General features: G+C 50.2%; 1 protein-coding gene across 2 annotated transcripts in view; it reads right to left on the bottom strand.

Moving 5' to 3' along the window:
* MXRA7 (matrix remodeling associated 7) overlaps positions 1-26241 on the bottom strand; it is a 54518-nt gene that overhangs the window by 7092 nt on the left and 21185 nt on the right. Inside the window, exons 2-3 of one of the 2 annotated variants that reach the window (XM_075014936.1) lie at positions 22239-22299; positions 16919-17018 (exon numbers count right to left, since the gene is read on the bottom strand). In XM_075014936.1, coding sequence (XP_074871037.1) covers positions 16919-17018; positions 22239-22299 — 161 coding nt within the window. The remainder of the gene's footprint in view (positions 1-16918; positions 17019-22238; positions 22300-26241) is intronic. The other variant, XM_075014937.1, reaches the window with a different exon arrangement.

Here is a 26241-nt window from a genome sequence, read left to right as displayed (position 1 = left end):
AGGTTGCTGGATACTCAAATATTCTGGAAAATAGAAAGTTATACCTAGCAATGCATAACACTAAGAAAAACAAGATTAGATATTAAGGAACAAACAAAAATGTATGCAGAGTACTTTATTTACCAGCAACAGCAGTACTGTATACTGTAAACTTATACTGTATTTGCTGTATTTATATTTACTTTCAATATACAGTACGTATAGAAAACATAACTAAAATTTACTGATGGTTAAAATGCCAGTTATTTGAGAGTTCCAGATGATAGAATGCTGTCTATGAAAGAGTTCACTGTATAATGTCTAGAGCAGACAATAGACTTGAAGGAGAACTCTGTGTGGTTAGAAAGCTTCTCATTTACCAACAGAAGTTGAGCCAAAAATAACATGACTTCACCCACCTTTTCTCTCCAGAGGAGACAGAATGGGGTTCAATATGTATTTGAAACAATAAAGCACAACACTGATACATCAACTGCAATCCCACTGGGAATTCTCCTACCACTGATTTTGTTTTTTTAATGCCGATAGGCCCTAGTCACAGGTAGACAGAAGCCAAGTTTTCAATCTGCCAAGAGGAACCAGGGCTGGGTGGGCATTTTCCTTACTCCTACTGATAAACACTGAAGATAAGAAGTGCTGAAAATAAGCTGTATTTCCCACCCTGCTTTAACATTGGTGCTGTCAGCCATGCAGGGGAAAACACCACATTTTGAAAAAGCAGAGCTTAGGAAACCGCAGCAGCTATTTTGCCAATTACTTTGATCTACAATCAAAATGCATCTGGTTGCGGCATTTGAAGGCTATTTATGTTCTGTTAATGAGCTGGGATCATTTTAGTATGAAACAAATGCTTCTCTGTACAGCCTTGGCTTGAAGTGATACCCCTGCTGAACCACTGGAATCAAGTGTCTAAATCTCAAGAACCCTGTTGTCTCTCATATACTTGTCTCACTTGCATGAGAGCACATGAAACCAGGGGTGGGCAATAATTTTTGATGGGGGACCACTCCAAGAACTTTAAGTGGTTACGGACCACACTGTACTATGATATTAATGGAGGGGTTGCAGGGTCTGGGGGAGAAGCTGGGTGCCGAAAAGAGCTGAGGGTAGGGGATTGAGGTGCAGGAGGAGGTGTTGCGTGTGGGAGGGTGCTTGGGTGAAGGAGTGGGTTGTGAGCCGAGGAAGGGGATTAGAGTGCAGGGGTCTGGGAAGGTGTGAAGTCTGACCCGAGGGAAGGACATAGGAAGGATGTGGATGATATTTCTTCTCATTGTTTTCATCCATACGTGGATTTTTTCCCATCCATTTGCAGAATAAGTATTTTATGTGCACTGAGGCACATGGGAATATGCACCACAAATAGAAAAAAAAAACCCTAGTTTTGGGGGCACTACTAATCAGCTAGACGGCATTTGAATCTCTCCTGAGTGGCTGCACAAGTGAGCAGCTTACAGGAAACACTGGGTGCAGAAGGTTTGGGTTGTCACCTGGCGCAGGCATGCATGAGGCCATGCAGGGGTTTGGGCTGTGACATGGGGCAGGAGGGGGTTCTGATGTGTGCGAGCAGTCTGGATGTGAGAGGAAGGGGTGTGCCAGGTGCAGGCTTTCGCTGGAAGGTGCTGACCCTAGGTGACTCCTGGCCATCAGCCCAGCATTACCCTCAAGCAGGCTTCCTGCTGATGCCAGCATGTGCATCTCCACACACATCATGGGGGGGAGCTGTGTCCCTGCGCACTGCCAGCTCCCATCGGCCAGCTGCTGGACAACGAGAGCTGCAAGGATTGTGCTAGAGACAGGGGCAGCATGCAGAGAAAGGAAAGAAAGAATTGGAAATGCACATCTCCTAGAACTTGAAGTGACTTTGGGAGGTCATCTAGTCCAGTCCCCTGCCCTCTTGGCAGGACCAAGCACCATCCCTGACATCTATCTGCCCTAATCCTTAAAGGGCTGCCCCAAGAATCGAACTCACAACCCTGGGTTTAGCAGGCTAATGCTCAAACCACACAGTTTGGGAGTAAGGAATCTGTGAAGTTGCACTGGTTCTTTGAAGTTCCCCTGGCTACACTGCTTGCTGCCGCTTCGAAGTTAGCTCATGAGCTGCTGCATATACAGTGCAGCACCTCATTGTCATTCTCCCATCGGGCTTGTTTACATGCCCCCTTCGAAGGAGGGGGCTAGTGTAGACAAGCCCACTGAGTGGTATTGCAGTCTGGCCCTCTGTCACTAAAAATCCTGACTCTGGGCACATGTAGGATATCTGTTGTGTAAGATTACAGTTTCTCTATCGTCGCTTTCCTTGTAAAAGCCCCATGATTGTTTTTCTGCAATAAGGGTAATATGTGGATCCACATTCTATACAACACCAAGTCCTTATTTGTGTATTTTCTCTTGAATAAGAATTCGCAAGGGCAGCAAAAGCAGCGAAAGATATGGGACCGCGCTGAAATGCTTTAAATCACTACTAAACAATAACCAGAACCAGACTAGTTCTGTGGAAGTGAGAAGGAGGGGCAGGGAAGCAAAAAGTAAAAGCAACACAATACCCATCCACATAAACTATTCAAAAGATTTATTGGACCGAACAAAGGCAATTTACAGTGTCAAATCCCTAGAATTACAGTCCTGTGCATAAGCGCCACCTTCAGATGGGGGGGAAAAGAAAAGGTAAAAAAAAAAAAAAAAACCCAATCAGCCACTTTTATTGTTGAAGAAATAGTTTAACTCACTGCCACTAGCAAAATCTGGGCTCAGCTAGAGTTTTTGCTTGCTTGATGTACATTTTACCATATAACTTACACATAGCTGTATATAAGGCATTCTTTGCATAGTCATGCGTGTGGAATGTTGAATCTGCCAGCCAGCACGACTCAGGAGACAGAGTGGCCAGTCATGGTGGGTGCCTCAAAGCAGAGTATTCTGCTGGGTCTAGGATTCATACATAATCCATTTAATGTGCTAGCAGTTACTGGCTTGGCAGGGGCAGCATCCTTAAAGCCTGCTGTTATTGAAATGAGCCCTTTTTTACAGACAAACATTCTCCAAACCCAGGCGCTGCAAAGAACAACTGAGTAAATAGTTTCAAGTATTGTCTGTGCAGGAGTGAAACAAAGCCGCCAGGTTTTTGATATGATTAAAGCTTTAGCTCAAGGCAGCCGCTCCACAAAAAATGAAGGGGAGCTTGGAGGACAGATTCCAACTATGCTGTAATGCTGCAAGGCAGGAAGTGACATTATCTGAAGACTCAAGACTCTCTCCCTGTGGAAGAGCTTCCAGCAAACCAACCTGACCCTAGTTGAAGTCAGATCTCCATGGAGTGGGTGCTGATGCCCAGTAGAGCTCATCTCCTGCATATGACATGGCTCAGAAGAGAACTGAGCCTCAGATAAAGCAGGTGAGCCAGCAATAGTGACAGAAAGGAATGGAAAAGAGATAGGATATTAGTAAGGTGGTGTGGAGAAGAGAATGGGAAAAAGCTGTTGGCACCCCCAGAAGCTCCTCATTTTCCAGCAGGAGCCCTCATTTTCAGGGCTACCTCCTCAAATCTCTCCCTCTTGGGAACCAGGGCGGGCAAAAATAAATCCAGGCGCTGCCAACTGTTAACAAAACTTGGGCTCCTATATGGGAAGTCACCACAAGCAGCAGAGCTACAACACAAACCAATCTCCCGTCTTCCCCCTATCTAAACTAAAGGATCAGCTCTCTGCTGGAACAACTACAGAGCAAGATTAAAGCAATCCAGCCGTAGTCTGTCAATCCCATCTCATCCCATCCTACCCGACTCCCCCAGTGTTTCAAATCTCCAGCTCTAATTTTCAAGGCTAAAGGATGAGTTTGGTCCCTGGAGGAAATGGGTTGCATAGTTTGCTATAACATCTGGGTGGATCTGACCTTTGTCCGTTCCCTCTAAAGGAACAATATAGGTTTCAGGCTAGGGCAGACAGTGTGATTAACACAACTCCACAGACTCACTGAATTTCTGGAGTCCACTTTGGGGTCTGTTTGGGGGAGTTTCAGTCTCATGTTAGGTCTTGAATCCCCAAACAACTCCAATTGTTGCTCTAGCCTAATTGCATCCAGGGACGCAAGCAAGAGGTTAAACTCAACCTTGATACCACAAGGAGTTATTCTGAAGAACCCAACTTCAACCAATGAGAAAGTCCCGAGTTTTGAGGGTTTGATTTTTTTTTTCTTTTGTTTGTTTGGTTGGTTTTGGTATTTCTCTCAAGCCTTTAAGATGCCAAGGGAAAAGCCTTTAGGAGGGTAGGGATAACTTCTTACAGTCTTCAGTTCTGCAAAGAGAAACAAGGAGAAAAGAAGAGAATTTGTTTCAGTCATTTTACCTTTTGAGTTTGGCTTGTTAATCATTGTTGTACTGAGCAAGGGAAATGGATTTGGTGCTGGAGGGGGAGGCAAAGAAAGTTTCATTCACAAAAAAGCCATCTGCAGACTGTAGCGCCTCAAAGCAAGAGGCCCCTTTGCTTCATCGATTGCAGCAAGATAGTCTAAACCCAAACAACAGAGCAAGCCCCCTTGCTTGGCACTCAAGCCAATTCAGACCTACAAATGGGGCACTGCCGCTGCTTCTACTCTGAATGGACCCACTGTCTTACCCAGAGAAACTGGATTACCCACATGGCTGACTATTCCTCAGTATAGGACGAGCCAGCTAGGAGAAGCAAGCCTTGTGGTGAACACATGACTGCTTCGCTAATGTTCTCGTGCTAGCAGCAGGGTGCTTGAGCATGCAAAGACAAGAAGAAAAAAGATTGTTCTTGATTAAATGTTCCTATAAAAATACACTTATTGCTCTAGTGCTGTCTCCCTGTTTTGTACTAAACAGGACCAAGTCTCATGGCAGTAAAGCAGAGAAGACACATTAGCTTCTTTCTAGGAGGACAGACTGATGCCCAGAGAGACTAAGTGACTTTCCCAGGGTCTCAAATCAAGTCACTGCCAGAGCCAGGACTAGAATTTCACAGTGCTGCCACTGCTCTCTGACTTGAACCCTTCGGGACTCTCTCGTTTTTGGAAAGGCTTAACTTTGTGTCTAGCCCACTGATCATACTTTTTGTTGGATGCCTGTCAGAGCACACAGGGATAACCTCCAAGCGAAGGAATACAAAGCCAAACATGCCTCAGCTGCATGGCCACTTCTTTCACAGACTAAGTCCCATTTGAATTGTTTCTGCTCTTAGGTTCCGTTGAAGCAGATTTCTACCTCTGCAGCGTTGCAGCCTTTCAGCATCAGGCAGGGGTACAGCCCCTCCATGGAAAATGCTCTTAAGGGAGCCTAGTTTAGGGGCTTAAATTCCACACTGAAGATGCCACAGGCGGCATCAGGCAAGTGGCTGTACTATTTGTGAACATGCAAGCTCAGGATTCACTCCACGTGCACATCTCTGTCAGGCTATCGCTGCCCAGCCGCTGTTGCTTAGAGGCTCAGCTGAATGCGGTAGGGGCCAGGCAGGTATGTCCATCCGGCTGAGTGTATCCATTTGGGAGTGTCTGACCTCAGGAGAGGGGATTCCCATTTGTCCAAAGCCTCAGGAAGCAGCCACCACCAGAGGCTGGATTCCAGGCCAGATGGGAAATTGTCAGCTGGTGGGGCAAGCTCCATGGCCCAGATCCCCATTCACACTATCCCCCTTTTCCCCACTCTAGTGTGGCACCTTCTTTAAGGTGCCAGCATGGGGCAAAGGGACCATAAGGTAAATAAGAACCTGGCCCTGGGGTTCCGTGAATGAGTGGGGTGGAAACCAGACTCCCTAGTGTGTACTGGCCCACAGCTGTATGCAGTGGAGACCCTATCAACAGATCTCTCCACGCAGGACCCAGACCGCAGTGGCTGCTGGATGATTAAAGCACAGAAAGATCTCTTTCAGAAAGCAGCCAGGTTTAAATGTCTGTATTCCAGCCCCCTCCCTTCCTGCTCTCTATCCCCAGACATGGCATGGACCGCTCAGCTTTCCACAGCAAGTTCAGGCTGCCCCCCGATTTTTAAACGCGATGGGTGAGGGACTGGGCGAGCCTCTAGGGCCAGAACCAGCACATGGGCTCTGCCTGGTGGGGGAAGAAGTGGCTCCATGTGCTGCCACCTCTGCTTCCCCTCTGGCAGCTGAGAAATGCTGCCTCGAGGCTTTTCCCCATGCCGCTCTGGTTGGTTGGAACTGCAGCCAATAAGAGCAGCAGGGGTGGTGCCTGGGAGTGCAGGGGACACGAAGCCATGTGTGCCCCAGGGAATTGCTCAAGGTAACCACTTCCCCTGGGTCTGGGCTGGGTCCGGCACCCTCAGCCTGCTCCTGCGCCCTCCCCTTTTGAACAGCCTCCCACCCTCATACATCCCGATTCCACCCAGGTCACCCACCCACAGCCCACTCCTGCACGCTCCCAGCCCATGCCCACACTCACCCTCCCACACCCTGCACCCTAAGGCTGCTTCCTGGCAGCTCACTCCCACACCGAACCCCTCCTTTTTGGCCCCACTCTAGCACATGGGGGGACCCACAAAAATCTACTAGCCCTGACCCCCTCTGCAACGCTATGGGACTGGTGTATGAGGGCAGTGTCTTTCCCCCCTGCTTTCCAGCTGGGGACCACATCAGTGAGGTTTTGGGGTTTTTCTTCCCCCTTTTCATATGTGAGCCCCCAACAGATTTTTCTGTGGGTCAATGGCTCTCAGCCCAAAAAAAGGTGCCCTGCCCCATCTTTGGGCCTGATTTTCAGAAGCGGTCTTTGCCAGGAATAGCAGCTGCTCAGCCTTTGGGGTCTAGGAAATCCAGGAAGAGCAAGCAGAAGCTTGTTTGGCTCCAGAAGGGGTCAGCCTCTCCCATTGCAAAGTGGAAACCCACTCCCTTCCAATGGGATTTCAGTGAGGAAGGGGCGTAGAAGACCGTGACATTGGATAGAAAAGCTGCTCTCAACTCCTCCAGCCCACCTTTGGCCTCTCAGTAGCTCCTGTGGAAGGACAGTCTCACCATCACCTGTATTCCACATCATCCTTTGCAGATACTCAGCCCTTTTTAGTCAGCAGCCTAAATTGGGTACTGGGTCCAGCTAGCAAGGAGTGCCTAGTAAACCTAACTGCCCACCGTGGCTGGGATATTAACTGTTCTCCTTGATTCACCACAGCCTTCTGGCGTTTTGGGGACTCTGAGGAAGAACATGTCAAATCCGAGTTCTCTAGTTGCTTCTGTCGGTGAGTGAGGCCTGGAGAGACTGCTTCAGTGCAGAGACAGCATTAGAGGCAGGTTTCATTGGAAAGAGATGGAGCGTGGAGCAAGCTTTACTCAAGGTGAGTCCATTGCCTCCTGCATCCTGGAGCTAACAAGAAAAGTCAAAAGGCTAAATACACAAAGAAAGCCCGAGAAATACCCAGTTGCTTCCCACCATCCATTGTTTCACAGCGACACCAGATAAGTGGGTATTTTGAAAACAGCCTACACGATCTACGTATACAACCCTCAGTGACTTTTCAGAGGATCTGTGCTCCTAAAGGCTTGTCTACACTTACATCACTACTGTGGCACAGCTGTGAAGCTTCAGCATGGATAGCTGAGATTCCCTTATCAGCCTAGGTAATCTACCACCCTGGGAGCTGGTAGATAGCTTGATGGAAGAATTCTTCTGTCAGCGTAACACTATCTACATGGCAGTTTAGATCAGCTTAATAACATTGCTCAGGACTTGGATTTTTCACATCCCAGACTGACATAGTTAAACCACCTGAATTTTCTAACATAAACCAGGCCTATGTCACTTCAGCTCCTGAAAATCCTGCCCAAAAGACTCCAACGCGATAGGCAAAGTGGAACAAGAGACAGAGGCTTGGTCTACACCAGACCTTACAGTTGACTGCAGAAACACAATTCTGGCTACGGCAATTGCATAGCTAGCATGGACGTAGACGCAGTCGACGCTAAGGTCTGTCGTCACTGAGAGAGGTCAACCTGAGTGTTTCTCCCACCGACCTCCTTTACTCCTCACGAGAGGAGGAACATGGGGGTTGATGATGACCCCAGAGACTTTGATTTTGCACATCTTTACCAGATGCGCACAAATCAAACTCCAGATCAACCCTGAATGGGGCAATCTTCCAGTAAGTGTAGACATACCCAGACTGAAGCTCACTCCTGGTGCCTTGGTATATAACTTTCATCAGGTTTTGGCCATACACCCACTCACTGGCTTGCACCTTACACACGGCCTTGCTATTCAGCCCAACCTCCTCTACAGGTCCTGCTACTCCCTGCTATGGGACAATGCAGGCATGCCGGCGGTACAAGACACAGATCGAGAATGGCAAGCTGTCCACAGGAACACGGGATTTAGCAAAGCAGAAGCTGATGAAGACACGTCATGAATAATGGGCCAGAGAGACACAGGGAAGCAGCCAAAAGAACTGGGGAGCTGAGCAGAGAAGGGAAGAGAACCCAGCAGCTCAGAGCACGGCTTGTAGTCTCAGCCCAATACAGAGAAAGAAGAGAGACTCTAAACCTATGGAAGAGCTGCTAGGAGCGCTCAAAACTCCCACGTTGCCATGTACAGGACACTGGCAATATTTTCTACCTTTGACTCTAAGTTTGTTTTATGTGCAGCGCCCCATTTGTAGAGGGTGTTCTACCAAAAGGGGGAAGGGCTGCACCAGAAAAGGTTACAGCTGGGTATTAGGTGTGGGAAGGGAAACGGGATGGGGCTTTTTCCACTATTGTCTTAGCTCTCTGTTACGGAAGCATTGTTCCTGGCTCTGGCCCACAGTGAAGCCTGTAGCGAGATTAGTGGCTACACTGGAGAACAGCAAACTAGCCAGAGTTTAACTCTTTTAGACTGGAAGACCTGTTTGAAAGGGACCTATTGGGAAGTTGGCCAGAAAAGGGGCAGGGAGGGTTGACCCTTCTTGGAGCTAAGCCTGGGCATAGGTTAGCTCCTGTCACAGATGCAATCAGCAAGGGAAAATGTTTCATGGCATTGGCCCTTTCTCTGGCTGAATGGCACTGTGCATTGCATTGCCTATAGTGCTCTCTGCTGTTGGACAGGGCCATGGTTCTGACCTAAATAAAACAGCAGGTGCCAACCCGTTCTCCTTGTGCCTCGTCCCTCGCTCCAGAACCCCTATCATGCTGCAGAAGATGAAAAGCAAAAAAAGGAACACCACAAAAAACAAAAACAAAACTTACCAAGCCTCTCTCATCCAAAAGCAGCACCATGCTGGACAGGAAAGTGCAGCTGCCAAAGAAGGGACCAGGGAGAAAGCAAGCAGAGAAGGGGGACAGATGATGGAGGAAGGGAAAATACCCACCCATCCCCATGCTGCAGCAGGGAGAACGCAAGCAGAATGCACTGAGGAGCAAGCAGAGGGGAGCATGCGATGGAGATGCTAGGAGAGTCAATGGAGATCTGTCCAGACACAGCCTCCCACTTTGTACCCTGGCTTTGTTCTTGAGGGAAACAGGAGTCAGGGTGTTTGACATATACACAGCACAGATACTCAGACTGTCAACCAGCCCTCGGCCGTTCCAGAGGAATCACCGCTGCTGTTCGCCAGTCCAAATTTTAAAACAACATTCCCACTGTATGTCCAGCTGCACCCCCATTTTGATCCTAGGTTCATGTGGCGATACTGCATTAATAGGGTCCCTCTCCCCCATCCGTAAATAGGGGAGGGTGCAGCCTGGAACACCTGCTCTCCCGCCCCGGCCCTTTGAATTTCCATCCCCTAAGCCTCCAGATTCCAGACGAGTGCCAAAGCGGGAGGGGCCAGTTTTTCATTTCTAACTTGTGGCCCAAGAAGGAGGAAATCTCAGGAGATAACTCATAATATTCTGACTCTCACAGGGCCGGATCCCAGTTTAGCCTGGAACCGTGGCCTATGCCAGAGCCAAGCACCACCCTCTCTGCTCATTCCTACTGAGCTGGCAAGGAGAGTGCAGGAGAGGTGGGGGGGGGGTCTCGAAGAAGGGAGAGAATTAACACCCCTGCCTTCCTCCCCCGCAAAATGAGCCCACGTCTCTCAAATGGAACAACTGCCCCCACCACACACACCCTTCCTCACAGCCTTTCTGCCACCTTCAGCCAGGCAAGGGTTTCTCAAGGCAGCTGCCGATATGGCTGTGCAGTACCTATGAAATAAGACAGCCAGGATTGAGGCGCTACAGGCCAGTGGATCGTTTAATCCCTGACTCCAATGGCTCCTACTAAAGAACAAACTCACTTACTAAAGAATTTCGCCTCCCAACTTGAGAGTCCTGCGGGTGGGTTTGGAGCCAGGATCCAAGTCAGAAGGGTGCACTTCACCCTGCAGAGGGTGCTCCTACCTCAGGCATGTTATGGCTTCGTTGGAAAAATAACCCAGATGAGCTAAGGAGGGAGAGGAATTCTGCACACTCAAGATCCGGGTTTGGGTTCTCCTTCCTGAGCAACCTCTCCCACCAGCAAAATGGGGGCAAACAACACTAATACAAAGCTGGCTTAGCTGGCAACCTAAAGTTCCAGTCAAGAATTCATGGAGCCTATGGCCTGCCCATTTCTAACCCTGCAACCTACGCAAGAATTAGAAGCACTTGTGATGCCTGACATGCCCCAGGGAAAGGTGGTTACCCTGCAAATACAGCTGCCATCCTTTCTCTCACCATCTCGCAGGTATTGCCCTCTTTCCCTCCAGGGCTGGAGACCCCATGGGGAACTTCTGCCTGTGTTCACCTTCTCCTAAGCCCCTGGAATGAAGAGGGAGAAGAGGCCCTCTCATGAACACTCAAGTTGAGTCACACACACTTGCTCTCTCCTGCCAAGGCGAGTCAATAAACCTGGGAAGGGAGGAGTGTTAAGACAGGCTCCGGGGTACTGACTCCTGCGTCCCATTAACGTTCCCACTAGTTTTGCCAAGTACTTTAAAAGGACCAGACTCTGGGCCAAGTAAAGAGGTTACGAACAGATTCACTAACCAAAAGGAATTATTCCTTGATTGCTTCCTTCTGAGAAACACCTGTCCACCAGGGGACGTTCCTGCCCTGCAGAAGCTTATGGAGTTGGGTCAAGTCCTGATCATCTCCCTCCCCAGTTGCAAAAAAATCTTATTTAACTTAAAGCAAAGTTGAGGGAGCAGCTGATAACACCTACTTCCAGAACAGTCAGGGTACGTCAGTCACTGTGGTGGCCCAGGCATCAAGACAGCTGCATCAGAGCAAGCACCTTGTGTTGCTCTGTTAAACCATTACAAACAGTGATCTGATACAGGGGTAAACTGCACCAGTGCAAATGGTGGATTACCGTGGATGCACCAGTGGTTTGCACTGGGGCAGCTACACTTATGGCTGGCACCTGATGGCCAGAACTGGGGCAAAAATCCCTAACGCAGAAGACAAAGCTCTGAAGAAACTGGATCTGGTAAACCATGTTTACCCAAAACATTCACCTGTCTGGTCACCTCCCTTCTCCCTTTCCGAAAAGCTGCTCTACTTTTAAAGCTAAAATGATCCAAGACAGGAAATTAGCGCAGTTGATACATTACTCGCTCTTCCCCCATCTGGGCATTTAAGTCAGAGTTAGGGATGAATCCTCAATTTGGGTCAAGCAAAGTGGGGCAAAACTCTCTGCAGTTCTGAGGCAAGGGGTGGGGAGGGATAGCATGAAGCAGAAATGGTTTTCTACTAAGTAACCCTGTTTGCTGCCCCACCTTCCTCTTTCCCGCATGAGGCTGACAACTCCCTCAGGCACAGACAAAAACCACTGGAGACGCACAATCTAAGACACAACTCGCAATGGCTCGATCCTCATCTGGAACCCTTGTTTTCCAACTTGGCAGACCAAAGCAAACTTAGGGGCCGAACTGCAAGCTTCCAAGCCTCAAAGGCTGAGCACACAGACGTGATGGGCAGAGCCTACGAGGTGCTTTCACTGCAGAGGTCACAGATGCTCAGTAGAGGCTGGATCAAGCCATAGAGCGAACCAAGGTCTGCATGTCCCCTTCCTCCAGGTTAGTTTGTGGTGCTGATGGAAAATGAGATGGGCACACAGAGGACAGTAGATTCATTAATTTGTTATGAGGAGGGAGTGGGGGTGAGGGGGTGGGACAAACAAGGTTACGTCATTTTCAGAAACACATTAGCAAGGTTATCAGGTGGTACCACTACTTCTAAGAAACATCGGCTCCTTACCAAAAAGGTTTGCAAGAATGTTTGTGGCCCAGGACCTAAGGTACTTGCTACAGGGAGGTGAGGTCAGAGGTCAGCTCAATCCTGCAATATAAACGCAGCAAACCTGGGTCATATCAAAACAGTAGCATTGTCAAGAGGTGCCTGGCAGCAGGGAGCATCTGCAGGGTTGGAAGGGTGCGGGGGATGAGTAAAGGAGTACCAGACAGGCCAAAGGAGGAGACTGAGCTGCCCTGCTACTCTCAGCTGATCTAATTAGCATCTTACCTGCAGGCAGCTCTGCCCCCCATGGAGCAGCTAGACAAGAGGGAACTGTGAAGCCTGAAATGAAAAGTTGCTGATGCCGCAGCCAAGATCCAGGGGAAAAGGAACGAGAAACAAAGCACAAGGTTTTTACTCACACACACACACACACACAGCAACACCATTAGGAGAAGTACAACAGGCTGCCACCACTCCCTCAGGTGGAGCAGAACTTTTAAAAGTACCCCTGAGAGGAAGAGCGAACTGGAGGTGTGCGTGACAGGTTCTCGGTATGAAGGTACCTCACAGGAAAGCTCTTTAGAAAGGAATTATATGGCATTGGGCAGTGGTGCCCATGAGTGCTGGGAAGCAGCGTTTCTGCCACTTTTTTTCCCACCCATGGGTGGAACAAATTTTATTCTGTGCACCAAGGTAGGTGCAAATGTGCACCACCAACTCAAACACACGCTGCTGGCTGTGGGCGCGCTGCTCATCAGCGGGACGGCACCTGAATCTCTCCTGAGCGACCGCCCTAGCGCTCGACTTACGGGGAACGCTGCCGGGAAGGGTGTCAGTATACCTGATGAGGAACCCACCACACAGAATCAACTTTGCTCTAGAATTAATAGATTCAGAGCGTGAAATCCTGGCCCCATTGAAGTCAGTGGCAAAACTCCTGTTGTCATCAGTGGGGTGAGGATTTCAAAGGCCAGAAGGGGTCATTACCATCATCTCATTGGACCTCCTGCAGAAGAAAAGCTCTCAGAGGGGTAGCCGTGTTAGTTTGTAACTTCAGAAACAACAAGCAATCCTGGGGCACTGCTTGTTGCTCTTGCAGAATAGGAATTCCAGGCCATAACTTCACACAACAGTGCCTGCATCCAGCCCAGAACTTCAGGTTGAGTTAGAGCACACAACACAATAGAGGTTAGTTTAAACAACTGTAGAGTAGGATAATCTTTTAGGTCAATAGGTTGTCTACAGCAATTTCTATTTATTTCATCACTTACAGTTCCACAGGACTCTATCTGAGTGGAAACGATGGGATGAAGCTACCAGACATGAGAAACTTGCTATAGGTTAGTGAGCGGAGAGTTTGGTCTGGTTAGAAAAACAAAGAAAGGGGGGAATGCAAATCAGGTTTTTACTGCGGTCATCAGTACAGGGCCAGCGGAGCTGCAGCAGAGCTAGCTGGAGCCTATTCTGCTAATGGATCAGGAGAGTTTTGTTTCACATTTTGTATGACTGATGAAGATGGAAGACAGAGCCCGGTCTGATGCTCCGATCCCCAGGGAAGTTTGACACTTCTGGGGTGTAGGGGAGAGGAAATCCTCTGCCGAGTTATAAACAAAGCACGTTTGAGCTGGAGCAAGACTAAATACAGAAGCCCAGGCTGTTAGAAAGGGTCACTCTCCTGACTACAACTGCTCTTTAAATAGAATGAGCTGGCTTTTCCCACATGCCAGCACGAAGGCCGAGGCTAAAATGCTATCGGCCTGCAAGGTAACCTGAAGGTTTCCAACTCCAGTACAAGGGAAGCTTCACCCAGTGAGCTGGGAAGGGTACACAGCCACGGGAAAACAAAGCATGGGAACCTAACTGCAGGGCATGCAACTGAGATCCTAGTGTGGTGGTGGTGTTTTAGGGGGCTGGGAGGACACAGCGTGACTTGGTTTCACCAGGCTTTCTCTGAGCACAGCCTAGCAGGCAGCAGTTTATCCTCTTCTTCCGCTACGACTATACCCCTAACTGAACTGGACCCATCTTGTCCCAAAGGTGCGTTTTACAGGCTGGACATGTCACTTTGGAGGCGCCAAGGAAGACACCGGGTCAGTCATTGCTTCTTTGCCGCCTCAAAGCCAGCGAGGCCCCTCCCTCATTGCTGAGCACTGAAAACAGGATGACATCCAGGCCCTCATCCTGAAAAGAGCCTGTTTCAAAGGGCTCCTGAGGGGGAAATCCCATCGGTTTGTTGATTCTGGCTCAGCTTCACCAGGGTCAAGATGGCGGGCAAACTGTGATTCACCAGCCTTCTGTTATGCCTCCCAAGAGCAAGGGAGCCTGGCCAGTGCTACCAGTTTCCTCTGGTAGATTGGCTGGTCACCAGTTCTCAGTTTGCTTTCAGTAGGTCCTCACCAGCCCCTAGAGGCTTCCCTATACCCCAGCACATAGGGCAATGGGATAAAAGAGGGCTTCCCCCCACCTCCTGCGCAGGTAGTTACACCAGTACAGCGTCAGGGTAAAATGTCACCCTTCCGATTGAGCAGCATTTTATTGCCATTCTGCCCTCGTGTGATTCCCCACGATGCAGGGCAAAGGAGAATCACGCTCCAGGGCTCCCACTACAGAAGCAGGGGTGGCTACGAGCATTGGAAATGTAGACCTTGAAGTGAAAGGACAACCCTTTGAACCCCCACTCATCACATCAGAAATGCCAGAAAGGCCAGAGATCAGAGATGCCTGTATCACTACCCTAGGCTTAGACAAATCAACAGTCCCCAACCATGGGGCTTGGAACAGTGAGAATCACAGATCCCCTGAAGCTAGATTTGCCTAATGGCCGAGTCTGTGATGGATATAAACCTCCTTCTCGTCACTTCACTCAAGCCTTCAGTAACTGTAGAGCTCCCTGAGGCTTTTAACCTCCCACCATGGTATCAACACAACACAACAGGCCTGGAAATCTTCGCTCCATTGCAACTCTCCCAAGAAAATTCAGCTGTCAGACAGCAGACTTGTGTGTGTTTTTGTGTTTTCACAGTGGAGAGAGCCCACTAGGCAGCCCCTGAGAATTCACTGGAGAAGCAACTTTGGTAACCCTTTGACAGGACAATGGCAGAACCCAGAACACGTTGAGAGAAAATCTGAGCTTAGAGTTAAGGTGAATCTTCCCCCTATAACCCACTTCCCCCAACCCTGGGAGGGAATGGCAGGTGCTGGGAGGGTACACTACAGGTAGTTATCACTCTAGACACTGGCTGGAGCTAAGCCTTAAGAACACACCCCAGATAATGGAATGAAGGCTGAGCAGAGAAGTGCCAGAGAGCTGGCGGCTGTACAGCAACGTACATGCTAGTTCACCAGCGACGGTGGAACCTAGGAGGGACTGGCTGGGGGACCTAAGCATTTGCTCAGAATCCCTTAGGGCTGTGGAGCTGGCTCAGGAGGCATTGTGACTCGGTGCGTGGTGATGTGATGCCGCCCCAGTTTGGCCCAGCCACCCGTCTATACAGATACAGTGAGGCCGGGCCAAACAGGTTCCAACTTGGCTCATGGGGAGTCGCTCCATATTCCATGGAGAACTTGGCCTCTGGCTGCACCATTTTATGCGCTGAGTGGGTAAGAAAGAGAGGAGACTCCCTGTCTGAGAGAGGCAGAGCAGGAGGGGAGACAGGATAAGCCAGAACTTGACCAGTCTCTCTGCTGGGGAGGGAGGAAATAATTTTGTCCTGCTGAAAAAATATCTGACTCGGTACCACTGCTTATAGCTGAGAGCAGTGGCTCATTAAAAATGGGGTTTTAGATACATACTGTGGTTTGGCTGAGGGGAGGAGGCGGCTTAGTCTGAGTTTTATCAGATTGGAAGGTGGCAATTATCTGCAGAGTTCATAGTATGAACATGTGGCAAGCCCTGGAGCAGAAAGAGCCTCTAAAAGAGCCCCAGTTGGAATTTTAGAGCAGCAGCAAATACCAGGCATTCCCAGCAAGCAGAGCTGAACTTGGTACATGGAAATCAGAGGGAAGACGAGCTGCTAGGCCACAAAGGACTGAGCACCTGGGCTTCCCACTGATCGCGTTCAGTTTTGTGAGCGCTCAGCACTTCTGAATGCCGTACCCAAGTTGTACCCGAGAACTGCCTTATGTTATTTTACAGTGACCTGAATGGTCATCATCATCCCTTCCCAGTCAGGCTGCAAGCCACGATATTACTGTACGAATGGAAAATAACACTAAAGCCCTAGATTCACTTCTGGGTCTCAGCACCCCTGGGGTTTAGTCATCTCGGAGCATGCCCGTTTCGGAGACCTCCCATGCAAACACAGCAGGTGAGTGAGGGAGAAAGGTAAACAGAAGCCAGAGCCTCAGCTGGACTAAATATACTCAGCGCTGGTAAAGTCAGTGGTGTCATGTTGGTTTACATCAGGTGAGGCTCTGGTCCTTGATTTCACTGGAGCTTTGCCTGTTTTCAGGAAATGCCTCGGAGGACTAGATCTTCAAAAGGGATCCCACTGATATCCATCCAAGCTACATACTACATACCTCTGAGGATCTGACCTGAAGTGTCTACAGGAGGACCCTGAACAGATACAAGGGAACCCAGCGACATGGCCTCCCCTGCTTCCAAATCCAGGTTATTTTAACAACTCTCCAGCCTCTCTGAATGGGAGGAGCCCAGGTCAAATGCAACGGATGGTCACACCAGCTCCTGCTGCTACTCATGGAAGAAAGGAGTTAAAAATCGGCAACGAGCTGCAAGAGGGACAGCCGCAGGTGAGCTTGTGCCCATATCAAGAGGAAACTCAACGTACCTTTGCTCCTCCTCGAGTTCTTCTTTGGTCATCATTGTCTTATACTGGCTCCCCCTCAGCTTGCCAGGGCTGTATTTAAAGGTGATCTGGTCATCCGCTGCTGGAGAGAAAGACAGTGGTCACGTGAAAAAGGAGACCACACAGAGTTTTTGCCGGCTGCCAATGGGATGGATTGATCCCCTGAGCTCCTTCCTCTTCATCCCAGAGGGGGAAGATGTGCCAGTCTGGAAGCACAGTTGACAGCTAAATCCTGACTAGAAACCCAAGCAGCTTCAACAAAATTGCATGATTTCAGTGGATGACCAGCCACAGCATTCTTTAACTAGACCCTAGTTTGGTTATTCAAGAAAAGGTTAAAGTCCAGTCCACACCCCATTGACATCACAACCATTTAACGGTGCTGGTATCCCTGAGTCTGCCCAACCCACATGGAGCTGGCACCAACTTGAGATGCATCACGAGTGACATCTCCCCTTTGGAATGAGATGCATCTGAATTCTAGCATATAGCAACATTGCTGGGCTATCTCCTCTCCCCGGAAGTCAGAGCTCTGGAGAACCATTTGGCTCAGCACAGGGATGACAACCCCTACTTTGATTAGCCTACAGTATTCATCGCTACTGCTGTCTGGACATTCATGTTTCCTCTTCCCCTGGCCCATCCTTTGCATTTCAGAGCATTCGCTCAGGAGACCGTGCTGGAAACACACTGGGCAACTGCCACACAATCTATTTCAACCCACGACGGCCCAGTCATGCTGGCTGGGCCTTGGGCTTTGAAATCATTGGACTGAAAACAAACACTGCTCTCTGGCCTCTGGGGAAAAGCAACACTCATTCGTCAACCCACAGCCTCAGCGTGCTCAGCCAACCTAACCCTGCCACAGGGCCCTCACTCTGCAGCCCAGGGAACGCAGCTCAGCAAAGGCTCATTTCCCTCAGTGGAAAGGTTTGCCTGCCAGTGCCGAGCTACGTCTGCTCAACCGCAAGCAAACACAAACTTAGCCGTAAAACCAGGCTTTTATGCGCCTTCATGGGTTGTTTCTCAAGGAGCGGTTAGGTCTGATTCCCTTCTTACTTTAGCATAAAATCAGGAGTCGATTCTCTGAAGTCAGTGGAGTTTCACTCCAGGTAAGTGAAAGGGGAATTAGACCTCATCTGCGTTCTTCACATCAGAAATCTTTATTCTTAAGATCTCATGCTGAACAGAAAACCAAGCCATTTTCCCCTCCTCGAAGAGGGGCTGTTCAGCTCAGAATGAACGAGGGACTCTAGCTACTGATCGGAAAGGGAAACAACCACCCGCTCATCTCTCTGCCAACGGGCACTTGCAGGTCGTGAAGAAAAGCCCTGGAAATTTTCAGATTAGAGTCAAACCTTCAGGGAAAGAGATTGAAAATTCTAGGCATGATTCTTCCCCATGAACTGCAAAATTATTGAAGAGTATAAAGTGACCTATTTAAATAGAACAGCCAGGAGGGTTAGCGATTTTTAAAAAAAGACATTTGTCTCGTGTATTTCCCTCTCCAGTATCTCCAGGTTGCCAAGGCTCTGGGTTTGCAAGGCAATTTCTTACTAGACGTCATTTTGTAAAAAATGAAAGAATTCTAATTTAAATGTACCTGTCCACACCCACTACCTCTTATATTCCCAGACACCTTGACTGTACCTCCTAGAGCCTGCCCCTTCCCAGATGTTCTGTACTTTACTTGAAAGAAAACAGGAAGAATGGTCTCGTGTATAGCCCATTAAACAAGGATTTAGGTAGACCTGAATTCTATTCCTGGTCCTGCCACAGACTTCCTGCATGATCTTGGGTAAATCACTTCATCACAGGTAACCTCAGTTTCCCCTGATGTAAAATGCCCACAACAATACACCTTCACCCCACAGAAGACAAGATGATACATTCATTAATGCCTGTGAGGTGCTCTGATACTACTGCGATAGAGACCATATAAGCTCTTAGACATAAAATGCACTGAAGAAATAAAAAGGCAGCTGGCTAACAATCCTAGACCCATGTAGTTATATTAGATGCATATTATGTGGCTTAGTATCCTCCCTAGCCAGAACGAGTCATCTTAATCCAGCCCATTAAAATGCCTGAATTATTCAGAACATTCCTTTAAAAGGGAACGAACGGCATTCTGCATGTCTACAGCACCATTTATCCAGGGACAAGAACGACTTCAAGTTCGTTAAGCCTTACGACTCCCCTAGTTTCCCCATTCCAGCAGTGGATAAAGGATCACTTAACCTAAATGTAGCCACTTCAGGGGCAGAACCCAGTAACACTTTAACGGCACCCAGTTTAGGACAGTAATCGAAGCTCACAGCATCTGCTTCAAACTGCTGATGAAATTCCAGCAGGCAGAATGGGGTTACTCATCTCACCTCCTTTTCCCATTTTTACCACTGAACAAGAAGGGAGGAAGAACATTTGGAAGAGAGAAAAGCATTTGGGTTCCATTGTTGTTTGTTGTTGGAAAAAAAAACCTGCATGTTCCTTCCTCTCCCGTCCCCCAGAAAATGAAAAAAAAAAAAAAAAAAAAATCGAAACCAAAATTCTTCATTTTATCAAAACCTCCCAACCACTTCCCAGCCCGCTCTAAATAAATGAATTAAACAACGATGATTATGGATGACAACGTCAATGGCACTGAAAAAACCAAGCCAGGAGGCAGCCATGTGAATACCCCAACAACTGGGATAGGCAGGGCTGGAGATGGGCAGCTTAGTGAGCTTCCAAGAGGTTGCCGTGGTTGGGATTTGCAACCGAGCCAGAGGAATGTAGCCCGGAAAATCGCGACCTAAGTGCTCTGTTAATGTTGGCTCAAGGCTCGTGAAGGCAGAAAAGGGGGAGAATTCAGAAATAGAATTTGTACAGCTTGGAAAAGGTTGGAGTCTGGATCCTTTACTGTAATGCTGGCTGGGGGCAGAGCAATGCAAAGGCCTTCTTTTCATAAAACACGCCAGCACCACTCCATAGCAGTCCAGGCTGGTGGCCTGCAGGAGACACCTGGCCCAGACTCCTGCGCTGCAGGGACTGGGGCAGCACAGTTGACCCAGAGTAGGAGAAAAGATGCTCTTCCCAGGGGAGAGAAGGAAGAGCTCTGAGCCACTTAACACTGTCCCCACCAGCCAGTTCAAGTGGGGTGCCGATGGCTAGCAGAGGGACTCCTAATTCAGCCCCTCTCCGAGCAGGAGTTTGCAATAGCTCTGCTTCTGGTTGACAGGGCTCCCGCACAGTCTGAACAACAGACTGGTGGAAAGAGCAGCTGCAGTTTGCCGCAGTATCCTGAGCCCAAGCTCCACTCTCCCTTGTGCAGCCTGCTGCGTGCCCTTCCCCCCAACAGGGGTGGCTGCATTTCAGCAGCAACAGAGGTCGGCAGGAGGCAAAGGGTATTTGTCAGGATAAAAGGCAGCGCACTTGAATGGTGCGCTCCCCAGGGTGGGAGTCAGGACACCCGGGTTCTCGTCACTGTTCTGCCACCCTCCAGCTGCATTCCTGCAGACAAAACCGATCGGCTCGCAATGCCAGGCTCTGTCGCCGGTACTTCCCTCTCTAAAAAATGCCGTAGGGGCTCTCTGCCTTGAAGGCGCTCTGCAAGGATGAGCATTTGCCCATTAGCATTCATTGCAAGCCTCCTGCACCAGGGGGACTGTGGCAGGGGACTGCACACACGCACAGGGAGGCGGGATTCCCACCAGCCGCCGTCCCCCCGCCCCCCGGGATGGAGGCTTTCCTGGCAGCCATCACTGGGGTGCTGCTGTGGGACTGCGCCTCCAAGACCCTCACACTTGCCTGTCACCATTTGCTTTCAGAGGGAGGGGGCGGTAATGAATGAGGATCCCGCAGCGTTGTCCCAATTAATCATTTTCTAATCAAGTAATGGACTAATCAGTTAAACACAGCTCCAGCTAAACCCCCTGGAGAGCTCCGGGTGCCTTCAAGCAGTTTTTTGGCAGGCTTTGTTGGTGTATCATGCTGAGGGCTGATGGCAGAAGGAGGGGCACATCTGTCAGGATGTGGGGAGGCTGCTGGGGTGAAAGCAACCTGCTGGGGTAGCCTGATAAGGAGAGGGAAGGTGGGGGTGGGAGGAAGCTGCCTACAGCTCTTAGGACTATGTCCATCCAGTGATGTCCTGCTCCCAGCTTTTCCTCCCCTCTGTGCCAAACCCAGCTGCAGCCTGGCTTAGCCTGGCCCCCTCCCCATCCCTCCTGCTGCAATGACAAATGCCAGTGCTATCTGTCCTCTTTGTGCTCCGCTGATCCAGCCCCACTGAAGGCATTAACAGCTCAGTAATCAGGAGGAAGAGGAAGCCATAGGCTGCAGAGGGGAGCTAATCCCCAGCTTCCCTGCCCCCCACCAGGGCTGCAGCTGAGCAGCTCCCAGGCCTGGCTGAGCAGGGGCTGTATTTATAGCAAGTGACAGCCCTGCCCTGGTCCCAGGAGCCCAGCATTGTCCTAGAACAGACCCGCCCATCCCAGGCTCTGTGCCTGGCACACAACGAACAGGGAGAGGAATGCCTAGGCTACTGCATTCCTGCCGCCCTCCCTTCTTTCCACTCTCCCTGCCAGCTGGGACAGCTGGGATTTTAAAGGGACAGAGACCTCAGCCTCCTTCCACAGAGCTTCTAAAGAGAGAAAGGGTGCATTGACCAGGCTCAGTGGCAGAATTCGGTTTTGGACCCTTCACCGGGCGAGGCTGGAATTGGTTTCACCAGAATCTGGCCCTGTGATGTCTGTTAGCTCTTCCGTCTTCCCTCCCCCTCCCCTGGCTAGCCGCTGGCGCACCATCCTTGCTGAAGTCCCAAGAACAGAGATCCAGCTGTTCGATGAACCCCCAGATGCCCCCATGCTCTGAGTGACCTGTACACACTAAAAGCCAGATGCCCCTGCTGTTCTGCAGCACGGAATGGAGTAACTAAGACAAACCATAAACCCTGTAGAGCCTGGAAACCACTTCAAGCCAAAGGGCAGGGAGGCGGCAGCACACCCAGAACCACCGGTTGCAGCAGCTACGAGCAGGAGGACACACCCCCCACCCGCCAGAAGGCGACGTGTCTGGCGGAGGGGAGCCAGGCGCATTGCTTCTTGCTGGAGTCCTCGCTGTGCGTTGAGGGGTTTTATACAGGTTTTCCTTCTTGTGTTTGATGCCCCTGGACACTTCAGCCTTGTCGCCCCTTTGTGCTCTGGCTCCAGAAGAGGGAATTTGAACCCTCAGCAGCCAGGGGCTCGGACCCAAGCTGGCCGCTGGCAGCATGGCTGCTTTCTAGGCCCGCTCTCCCACCAGCTCTCACAGTGCCAGCACTTACCGTCATCCAGATCTGGCTCCTTCACCACCAGTCTCTCTTTTTTCCAGTCCTGATCTTCCTCCTAGAGAGGACGAAGAGACGGACAGTTTGACGGGGAGAACCACGTACAGAGCAAGCAGAGCTCCCAGAAGCAGCTTGGCACGGTGGCTAAGGGAACGGAGTGGGACTTAGCAGACTCAAGTGTCATTCCTGGCTCTGCCATGGGGCTGCTGAGCAAGCACTGCCCTCCCGTGACTCAGTTTCCCAAGCTGAAAGGGGGGGTGGGGGAAATGATACTCGAGCGCTATGGATGAAAACAGCTTGCTTTAAACAAATGACATAGTCCACACATAAAAATGACAGTAAAAGAACATTACGTTTGCTTGTGAATTCTTAATTCGTCCCCTCCCCTGCACAGACATTATTGTTCTGTCACACGTAACGTTGTCCATGGGACCCCCTGCCTCAGCCCCTGCCCAGGATGGACCAGGCTCACTTAATTCTATGTTGTTTTCTCCTCACGACTCCAGGCGCGGGCCTAGCTCTTATTCACAGCACACCGTTCCCGTGCTACGCCCAAGAGAGAATTGTGAATTGCCGCACGGGCTTTCCTGCGGCACTCCTGTAGTCGAGTGCTCCGCAAAGAGTAATTTACCTTCACGGCTCACCTGTGAGATGAGGCTCATCCCTGTTGTACAGGTGGAGAACTAAGTCCCAGGTCCTCCCAGTTTCCTTGCCCACCCAACTGCCAGGACCAGCTTCCCTCTCCTTCTCATCCATTAGCTTCCCATCCCAGCCTCCCCCTGAGGCTCCATGCCCCACTCTGCACCACTGTGTCTCCCAGGTCTGGCTCTGATTTGCTCTGCATTTGACTCAGTTTCCATCTCCTCGGTGCCTGGGTGTCAGTGGCGTGCGGGGCTCATACAGAGCATCCTCTAATTTCCTGTGCCTGGACCAGACTCAGCATGGCCCAGAGCAGCCAGGAACTGCAACTGCAGGGGAAAGTCCTGTTCAGTGCAGGGCTGGACTCTTCAGAGGACTGAGCTGTGAAGCTCTAGCACAGTGGTGTCCAGTAGGAATTCAGGGGTCACCACACTTGTGGCAAATATGAAAAAACAACCACCACATTTCCCCCCACCCTCCCCCAGAGCCAGGCACCCACAGCCTCCCGCACCTTCTAACTCAATGACGGCGACTCATGAGAGCCACTCAATGCCCATGACTCACGAGAGCCGCTGGGGCCTCTGCCAGGGCTGCCATGAGCTTCCCTGCACGCGGCTCTCAGGAGGAGCCGCATTTAAAGGCTCTAAGAGCCGCATTCACCAAACCACAGTGTCCTGTGGTGAATGGCGAACTTATCAGACACTTCTGCTCTTGCAAATCCCTCTTCTGCGTTAGCAAACTGAGTTTTCACAGGCTTCTTAATTGGGGCAAATTTGGGCGGATTTTCACAGGTACCTTGAAAAACACCTCCCTGATACAAAGCTCACCTCCATCAGCAAAGCAATGTCTTTCTTCCCTAGCCTTGCTCTTGAAAGCAACTGAACTATTTTGGCTGAAGTTTCCCAAGAAACTTCAGCCTAAGGCACCCAGCTTGGAAAACTTCAGCCCAAGCTGTTAAACTTTGACAAAGGTGTGAACAGCAAAATCCAGGGTCCTGTAAACGGAAGAGTTGGACAACTCTAAAAATCTGCAGGGGTGGGAGCACAGCCCAAGTCATCTTTGTCCCACATGGTACGAAATGAGCCCATCTGCTCTGTGCCAAAGGCCAACCCAGGGCTAACAACTAAACCGTAAAAAGGAAGTATGAACAAGCACGACCGGTCGCAATGGGTTGAATCACAGGGGTCCTCTTGGGGGTGTCACCCAGCATGCTGATCAAGGCACTGTGCCTTTTGGCCCTTGGGATGCCCCACCGCTCTGTCCTGCTGGGCCAGAAGCTCTGGTCTCCCACAGCCAAGCCCCAGAGTTGGGGTTACCGCCCTGCTGCCGAGCAACATAGATGCTGAACCAGCTCAACTCTGGGAATTCAGCTCTCAGGCCATTGACAGCACCTGAGGACCCCACTACACCAGGGATCAAACCCCCCCCGAAATTGGTCTTACTCTGTATACAGTTTTAGACTGAGAAAGCTTATAAGCTTGTCCTCTTTGTCCAGGAGAGAGAGAGAGGCGCTGGGCTGGCTGCCTGCCAGACATGTGCGGTTGGCTCAGCTTCAGCAGCTCCTAGAGCTTCCATCACACTCAAGGCTGGGCTGGGGTTAAACACCAAACCCGAGCTTTCACTCTTAGATGTTCCCAGCAGGCATCTTAGGCGCTAGGTTGGGGATCTCCTGGGATCTGGCCACTCCCTGGTTGTTTGTTTCCCCCCTTCCTCCATACCACTTTTGCCCAAACAGGGAATTCTTTGTGCTCAGTTCAAATGTTTTTCACTTTGTGGAAAAGTACCACATCCAAAATGGGTTCCGGCATCAGGCGGCCTGGTCACGTCTTTATGACCAACCACAATTTGGGCTTACAGGAAAACCAAAACCATTTACAAGTCATCAACTTGATCACTGAGCCATCAAGTTCCTCAAGTATCACTCATGGCTTCTACTAGAATACCTGGACTAATACAATAGGTTTCCACGTAATATTTCGAACCTCACATACCAGATAGATGCATGCACACACATACGATAGACAGATTCAGCAGATTACAACATTTCAAAAGATGTCATGTGATCTGTTTTGCATAAACCATATTGGAGTTATGCATATTCATAAGCCAATTTTCATAAAGCATCGGGAGGGACCCAATGCCGTATTTTTGTAAATTTACCATGAGGCAGGATCCAAGATCCCAGTGGCACCTCCCAGAGGGCTGCAAGTGGCCACTGTTATTGGGATTTCCCCAAACATGGGGGCCATGGAGAAGAAAGCTGCCTCAGATAGGATCAGAATACTCAGGGTAGGATGGGAAAAAGGAGAAGACAGCTATGCCTCCAGTATGTCTCCAACACACCCCTCCCTCTCAAATTCTGCAGTGCACATCAGAAAGGCAGCAGGCAGAGCATTCTCCCCACCCCCCCAATCAAGGAGGCCCACAGTTTGCCAGAATCCAGAGGGTGTGCAGTCCTGGCTCCTGCCACCATCCCTGGCTCGCCTGGTTTCCCTCACTTAATTCCCTGTGACAGCTCTGTCACAGCTGCCCCAGCTTGCTGGGAGTGCAAAAGGGGAGGGACTGGGTTTGCGTGCAAGCAGAAAGCCAGGGGAAGCTGTCAAGCTCACTTAGGGAGGAAGGAGATAGAGAAACCACAGGAGAGGAGACAAAGAATCTCAGTGGCCGGGAGGGCCCTGCACCACAGGCATTGTGCAGGTGAGCTCAGTCAGGGAGGTGGAAATGGGAGGCAGGACTGGAGCGTCCCCCTTGCAGAACAGGCCACTGGGGTTTCTTGGCCCAGTTTTATATGAACATCAGGAATCTGAGATGTAGCCCAGAGCCTAGGACTGGGCATGTTATGTCATCAGCCAGGAATGAGCATTATTCATGGCCATTTGGGCTCATCTCGCACCTCTGGTGCCTGGTTCGGGGGCAGGGCACTTGGGCTGCATCTCCCACACATCTCATCATCGCTATTTTGGGCCACACTTCCAAAAATGGAAGCTCCCTTTCAGTCTCCATTCATCTCTTCCCAGGACCGTGCTGGCGGGGGTGGGGAGCCCGCAGCCCTCTCACGAACAGCGCCAGAAAGAACGTGAGCAGCACTGCAGGGAGGGCAGGTCGGCTCTGGCCCCAGGACTATTCGGAGCTTGGCTGCAGAGGGGCTGCTTCCCACACAGAGGCTGGTGCAGTGCTACCCCAGAGGCTTCTGTCTACACTGAATCACAGGAGGCAGCCCACTGGGCCCATCCAGGCCATCTCCAGGTGGCTACAGGTTTGTTCTCAACCACCCACCACGTGCCTAATTTTTTTTCCCCGCCCCACCTTAGTTTTGCAGCAATGGGCCAGAAGACAATCTCCCTGTTCTCCACCTCCTCGT

This window comes from Carettochelys insculpta, chromosome 20 (genome assembly GCF_033958435.1).
Source record: "Carettochelys insculpta isolate YL-2023 chromosome 20, ASM3395843v1, whole genome shotgun sequence".
NCBI classification, from domain to species: Eukaryota; Metazoa; Chordata; order Testudines; family Carettochelyidae; genus Carettochelys; species Carettochelys insculpta.
This window is presented reverse-complemented; position numbering and strand designations above follow the sequence as displayed.